At 35.3% G+C, this 7,573-nt stretch overlaps 1 protein-coding gene across 1 annotated transcript; it reads right to left on the bottom strand.

Annotated features, from left to right (window-relative positions):
- Window positions 1-1,675: 1,675 nt before the first annotated feature.
- LOC103231317 (olfactory receptor 4K2) lies at window positions 1,676-2,641 on the bottom strand. The gene has a single exon (XM_037987891.2). It carries the CDS (start codon window positions 2,639-2,641, stop codon window positions 1,676-1,678), a length of 966 nt encoding a protein of 321 aa, XP_037843819.2.
- Window positions 2,642-7,573: the final 4,932 nt, after the last annotated feature.

The following is a 7,573-nucleotide window of genomic DNA, read 5'->3' as shown; positions in this document are numbered from 1 at the left end:
ACCAGCTAAAACATTCTACGTGAACAAAGTCCTTGAATCTGAACATATCTGTACATATAACTGCAACCAAGAGAAAGTTCACATTCCAAACCTAAACTGGTCTATTTGTGTCCCTATTTAAAATATAATTATGCTAATTTTGCGCTTACATAAGCATGTTTTATCTTATGTTAATACTGTAGACATTATTATTTAATAATTTCAAAACTGCTCAGGCTTTAAACACAATATCACAGACCTTCAAGCTGTTAGTTTGTTCCTTATTTGGTTAGTATGTTAACAAAGAAATAAAACACAAACTGATGAAGAAAAAATACATTCCTTTTATAACTTGGCTTAAAATGAACATCTAAGAATTTTCTATTTAATTATCTTTCGTAAATGATAATAAATGCATTTCATTTGTTTTCTCCATTTACTCAATCATACCAGAAAATAACAACTTGATATTATCAAATACTGTGGTTGCAACATATCTTTCCCTTTGTGGATACATGTTGGATCATATATAAGACACTATATTTTATCAATATCATTTAGAAAATTCTAAATAACAGTTAACTCATGAATGTTTGCCATCATTTAAAGATGATTTGCAAAACAGAGTATACAGAATTATTATTACTCTTTCAATACTTGCGATTCCAGTAAGTACTAGCAGGTGACAGAAATACTTCGTATACATTAAAGCTAATATTAACCCAACCAGGCTTATTTAAAATAGTAACAAAACCTATTTGTGTACTAAAACTTACTTATTACATTGACAATGTATTACTAAATGCAGATTCATTATTTTTACATCCAAATATTTCAAGAAAAAAAACAACCAAAATGCAAAGTAATATCACACTTTAAAATGAAAGCGTGAACCCTCCATAAATTCAACTATTATAAGCTGTGTCTCTTAACTTAATTCTAGCTTTAACTCCTTAGGAATTAAGCAACCATAGTGTCTGTACAAAACAAAGTGTACTGATCTGCAACTCATTTCATATTTTCTGATTTGCAGAATTCTCCAGCTTCTCTACTCATTCTGCATTATCAGAAAGAAATATATGACTGTATTGCTTTGATGATGAACTAAAAGTGATTGGTAAAGATTGCTACACTTACAGCATTTTTATGGACGTCATTAACATTCGTAATAAAATATATCTAGAGTTTTCTTTAATAGAAGATATCACAAATTGGTTTAAATGTTAAGTAGGAGTGGCTTGGGAAAGTATGTGGAAAATCATTGCTTCTCTGTCAGAGGCTAAGATCCTATAGCAGTATGGAGTTCCTAAGGATTGTAGGAATCTTGCTACTTGTCATACTTTAGGAGCATCTCACTGAGTGACTCAATTGCTAACTGTGTGTAATTGTCATAATCTCCTAGTTCTGCTTTAATCTGTATTTCTTCTCCTCATTCCTTGGTCTTCTTTTCCAGTTAATTGATTATTGATATTGAATGTCCTAACTGGAACTATCGCTCCTGACATTTTTAGAGTCTTTGTTTCTAGAATAAATTGTTTTCATTAACTTGCTTTTCTGAAATTCCAAATGTGTTTTGAACACATTCACAATCATGAGAATAGTTTCAAAATGCACTGAACTTGAGCCCTCACAAATTCTTGGCAATTACAATTTGATAAGAACCCTCTAGAACGAAGAGCCTAACACAGCATTGTGATTAATGTTCTGTGTGAGAAAACCATGATGGCATTGCCTTATTAAAATTTAGAAACCTATTTTTCAGTTTCCTCATGGCTATCTTTACTTCTTGATTCCTCAAAGTATAGATTATTGGGTTCAGAATGGGAGTAAAGATGGTATAAAACACAGACAGGATCTTGTCTGTGAGAAAGCTGCTTAGTGGCCACATGTAGATGAAGATGCATGGCCCAAAGAACAAGAAGACAACGATGAAATGAGCTGTACAAGTAGAGAGGGCCTTAGATGATCCTCGGGAAGAATGATGCTTCACAGTAACCAGGACAATAACATATGAATGAAATAAAACAATAAAGCAGGACAATGCAATTATGCCACTTGTTGAGATCATAAAGAGGCCCAGAACATAAGTATCCACACAAGCCAATTGGAACACCACAGGAAGGTCACAGAAAAAGCTGTCTACCTCATTGGGACCACAGAATGGTAACATGAGGGCAAATATGACCTGACTCATTGAATGCATGATTCCCACAATCCAGGAAGCCACCACGAGAGCAACACACACCTGAGGACTAATGATTGAAGCATAGTGCAGGGGCTTGCATATTGCAATATACCTATCAAAGGACATGGCCATGAGTAAGATGATCTCGGTGCCAGTGAAAAGGTGGAGAAAGAATATCTGGGTAAGGCAGCCATCGAAAGAGATGGTTTTGTGACCTGTTAGGTAATCTGTAATCATCTTTGGGGTGGCAAAAGAAGCAAGAGACATATCAATGATTGAAAGATTGGTAAGCAGGAAATACATAGGGGAGTGTAGGTGAGGGTCCACTATAACTGTGATGACTATGAGGCTGTTACCCACCATTGTTGCCACATAAAACAATGAAAACACCATAAAGAAAAACATCTGTAGTTCCCAGGAATTACAGAGCCCCAGCAAAACAAATTCAAGCATGGTAGACTTATTGGCCACATCCATTGCCTTGATTCATAGGTAGAAGCCTGTAACAAAAAAAAAAAAAAAGAGAGAGAGAGAGAGAGAAAAGTCAGATTCAATGGAAGCAAAAGATTCATTTCCAATAATCTACTTTCAGAAATTTTATGTTCTCTAAAAACCTTGACTATTCTATCCATCCTTCTCATTTGGTATATTGTTTTGAATGGAAATTATGGAATATTAGAGCTTATAGCAAAATATTCCTTAATTCATAGGAATTGAAAAGAACACTTTCTTTTCTGATACTAAATGGCAATCCAACCAAGATAATATCATTCTGAACAGACCTCCTACCTATTTGTCTATCTATTCATCTATGTAATCCTAATGATAACAGTAAGCATTTACTTTATGCTGATAATGTGTGAAATACACATACACATATATGTTTAGTCATTTGGAATTTGTCCATAAAGACATCCTTACTGACAAAAACATATAATAATTATATCACATATAAGGGCTCCTAAGCACATTATAGTGAAGTTTCAACGGACAGTTGTAGAGCTTTTGTAAATTTCCAGAGATGAACCGTTAAAGTATTCCCAGATAAAGTTTCCTGTTTGAAACTCAAAAGAAATACATGGAAAGTCAGTTTTGCTGATATTCATCCGAGAAAGAAGACTAATTTATTACAATACAGTAATGTGGACAAAGGAAAGGCATTTAACTTCTTCTGGTCCTTTCTTTTTAATTAAAATATGAATGTGTTCCTTACAAATATTTATAATTCTATTATTTAAAAGTTTATATCCTAAAGGATATATAACAACATTTTCATGGGAAAGTACTCAAAAATCAATTTCTTTCATTTCACCTCTGTATGAATTCTTCTTCTGTAAATGTCAACATACATAAACTGTTGTATTGATCTAAGCTTCATGGAATAGGGATTAGGAAATGGGAATGGGAAGGGCAAACATTTAAAATATTTCAGGAGAACCCATTTGAAAACACTTTTACTTACCGGATCTATAGCAGAGCCAGAGCTTTAGATTACTCAGTGTTAAGTAGGCTTCTGATAGAGCATAGAAGGGAATTTTAAATATAAATAAATGACCTAGTTGAATCATTAGTTGTGTACCAGCTGTGGATAAAATGGATGTTGTAGGGACTTGGGAATTGAACAAGAAATCATCTTGCAATGGGATTTATTAAACAACAAAGATGGCATTATCGAGTTCACAAAGGAAAGACATTTCAAGAATCTTGTGGGAATTTACAATGATTGTTTTCACCCGGACCTGAGAGATTCAGGGACTAGACGTTGGGAAAGTCCTAATTTCAAAAAGCAACAGGAAATATTAAGTCAACTAATTCTGATAAGGACTCTTGGTTCTCTAATGCTATATTAGAAGCAATGGAGAACAAAATCTAAACATTTGCCTCTGCTTCAAGTAATTTAGAGTTATTTGGCAATATTAAGCACCTATAAATAAAACAATTGGTGAAAAATACCACCAAATAAATCTAGTGTTCAGTCAATTCTCAGAGACCATGGATGAACTAGATCTTAGTTAAAAAACAACAACAACAAAAAAAAAAAAACTGGTAATGTGCAGAATCAATCAAGCAAGTGTTCTTGCAGGAGACATGTCATGAACTTGACTTAGGATGAAAACTAAAATATTGATTGGCAGAAGAAAAAAATGCATGTGGAGGGAAAACAGTGCAACTTGTTTGTCATGAAACAGGAGATTTAGTTAGCAGTTTAGAAGAATATGAATACCTTTCTAAAAATTTAACTTGATATAAAAGATAAGGGGTCATTTTAACATCATGGGCAGAATTGTGATTATTTGAAAGCAGTATTGTGTAAGAATTTACTTAGATAGTTTGGAGAAGGGAGAAATTTAATACAGATCATTAAATGAAATGGATATAAGGAGATAATTTTGACTAAGTTACCAGCAATGTGAATGTGATTGTAACTAATTAAATGAGACGTCCAAGTAACTGTCATTATGAATATTTTTATTTATTGGATACTAATAATGTGATTATTCTCCTGTGCAGTCTATGTAGTAGACTGAATTTTTTTTTTTTTTTTTTTTTTTTTTTTTTTTTTTTTTTTTTTTGAGACAGAGTTTCACTCTTGTCACCCATCTTGGAGTGCAATGGCGCAACCTTGGCTCACTGCAACCTCCACCACCCGGTTCAGGTGACTCTCCTATCTCAGCCTCCAGAGTAGCTGAGATTACAGGCATGTGCCACCATACCCTGCTAATTATATTTTCAGTAGAGGTGGGGTTTCACCGTGTTGGCCAGACTGGTTTTGAACTCCTGACCTCAAGTAATCAGTCCGCCTCCACCTCGCAAAGTGCTGGGATGAACAGGTGTGAGCCACAGCGCCTGGCCGACTGAATTTTAGAAAATCAAAATTGGTTACCTTTTTGTATATGGTTCATCCCTTCAGGAACCTTCACATGCTGTGGAAGGAGTGTAACCCTCACTTTATTTACCAGAACCTTGGATACGTGACTCACTTTGTTCAATGTAATGTGACTAGAAGTATCATATGCCACACATGAGCAGAAGTTTTAAAAGTCAGTATGTGACTCCAGCACTGTTTATATATTTTAATTTTTAACTCATCAGGGTCCTAGGATAAATAGAAGAAATACAAAGAAATATTGAGAGACACACATGTATACACACACACACACACACACACACACGGGAGGAATACAGAATGATGAAATATTGTATGTAAACATGGAGCACCAGCCAGACCCCTAGCCATTTTATACACTCCAGATGAGGCAAAAGATATGTCAGGAAAGCCATTCTGGAAGTTCCAGTACCAGCTGAGCTCCCAGGTACATAATGCAAGTGCATGAGTCTTTCCTATAGACTGGAGAGTGGTAGCTTACATCTTTCTATTGTCAAAGTGGTTAAGCTGAGAACTACATTTCCCAGAATTCTTTTCTCCACGTCTTTCTGTATCAGAGTTGTCTAAAAATAAATTCGTTTGGAATTTGAAAACAGCCTAAAGCACCAGCCATTACTCTCTGATCTTTGTGGCTATACAGATGCAGAGGTGCCAACAGCTTCTAGCTTGTTTTGCTCTCAGCCACTTCACTCTATGTCCACCTTTTTCCCAACTTCTGAATTTGAGGATCAACAGTAGCCTCAGGCTGCCTGCCTGCAGATCCTCAGAAGTAACAGGTTCACAAAAATTTTTCTATCGGCAAAATTTTCTAAATTTTGCTCCTTTCATGACCTCTACTTCATTGGCTAGATGGGCTTGGTTTCTTGATTGACTGGCTATTGCTGCCTCTAATTCTGCAGCTCCCTGTTTCACGTCTTTGCTTTCCTAAGTCCTTCCACATTGTTTAAGGTCTAATTCCTATGGTAAATGCCTTATCCCACAGTGCATGGTAGCTGTGCTTTCTAAGTCAAACTCTATTTCTTAACCTAAGTCAAAACTAACAAAGTAGATAAAATCAGAGATGTTTTGATTTTATCCCTGACATTGCAACACGTCAATTCTATTGTCCCCTATCATCTCCCTCTCCTTAGAGGTAAATTTATATAGATATATAAATATATAGATATATACATATACCCAGTTAAATATATATGTATATATTTAATATATTCAAATATTCCTCCATGGAATTTTATTATTTTATATTCCTTCTGGCATTACCTCACTGTAGCATCATCTAGAGCAGAGTGTTCAATCTGCTAGAATTTTGTCACCTGATAGAAATGTTTACCATATGTTTAATTAGATCCGATTTGTCAATTTTGGCTTTTGTTGCCATTGCTTTTGGTGTTTTAGACATGAAGTCCTTGCCCATGCCTATGTCCTGAATGGTATTCCCTAGGTTTTCTTCTAGGGTTTTTAGGTTTTAGGTCTAACATTTAAGTCTCTAATCCATCTTGAATTAATTTTCGTATAAGGAGTAAGGAAAGGATCCAGTTTCAGCTTTCTACTTATGGCTAGCCAATTTTCCCAGCACCATTTATTAAATAGGGAATCCTTTCCCCATTTCTTGTTTCTCTCAGGTTTGTCAAAGATCAGATGGCTGTAGATGTGTGGTATTATTTCTGAGGACTCTGTTCTGTTCCATTGGTCTATATCTCTGTTTTGGTACCAGTACCATGCTGTTTTGGTTACTGTAGCCTTGTAGTATAGTTTGAAGTCAGGAAGCGTGATGCCTCTAGCTGTGTTCTTTTGACTTAGGATTGTCTTAGCAATGCGGGCTCTTTTTTGGTTCCATATGAACTTTAAAGCAGTTTTTTCCAATGCTGTGAAGAAATTCATTGGTAGCTTGATGGGGATGGCATTGAATCCATAAATTACCTTGGGCAGTATGGCCATTTTCACGATATTGATTCTTCCTATCCATGAGCATGGTATGTTCTTCCATTTGTTTGTGTCCTCTTTTATTTCACTGAGCAGTGGTTTGTAGTTCTCCTTGAAGAGGTCCTTTACATCCCTTATAAGTTGGATTCCTAGGTACTTTATTCTCTTTGAAGCAATTGTGAATGGAAGTTCATTCATGATTTGGCTCTCTGTTTGTCTGTTACTGGTGTATAAGAATGCTTGTGATTTTTGCACATTAATTTTGTATCCTGAGACTTTGCTGAAGTTGCTTATCAGCTTAAGGAGATTTTGGGCTGAGACAATGGGATTTTCTAAAGAAACTACCATCAGAGTGAACAGGCAACCTACAGAATGGGAGAAAATTTTTGCAATCTACTCATCAGACAAAGGGCTAATATCCAGAACCTACAAAGAACCCAAACAAATTTACAAGAAAAAAAACAAACAACCCCATCAAAAAGTGGGCAAAGGATATGAACAGATAGTTCTCAAAAGAAGACATTCATGCAGCCAACAGACACATGAAAAAATGCTCATCATCACTGGCCATCAGAGAAATGCAAATCAAAACCACAATG

This window comes from Chlorocebus sabaeus, chromosome 29 (assembly GCF_047675955.1).
Source record: "Chlorocebus sabaeus isolate Y175 chromosome 29, mChlSab1.0.hap1, whole genome shotgun sequence".
Taxonomy (NCBI): Eukaryota; Metazoa; Chordata; class Mammalia; order Primates; family Cercopithecidae; genus Chlorocebus; species Chlorocebus sabaeus.
Note: the sequence above shows the minus strand (reverse complement) of the source record. Positions and strands in the feature narration are given on the sequence as shown.

What these genes read in the sequence shown, in the direction of transcription:
- LOC103231317 (XM_037987891.2), bottom strand. Translation starts at nt 2,641, where the DNA reads ATGGATGTGGCCAATAAGTCTACCATGCTTGAATTTGTTTTGCTGGGG.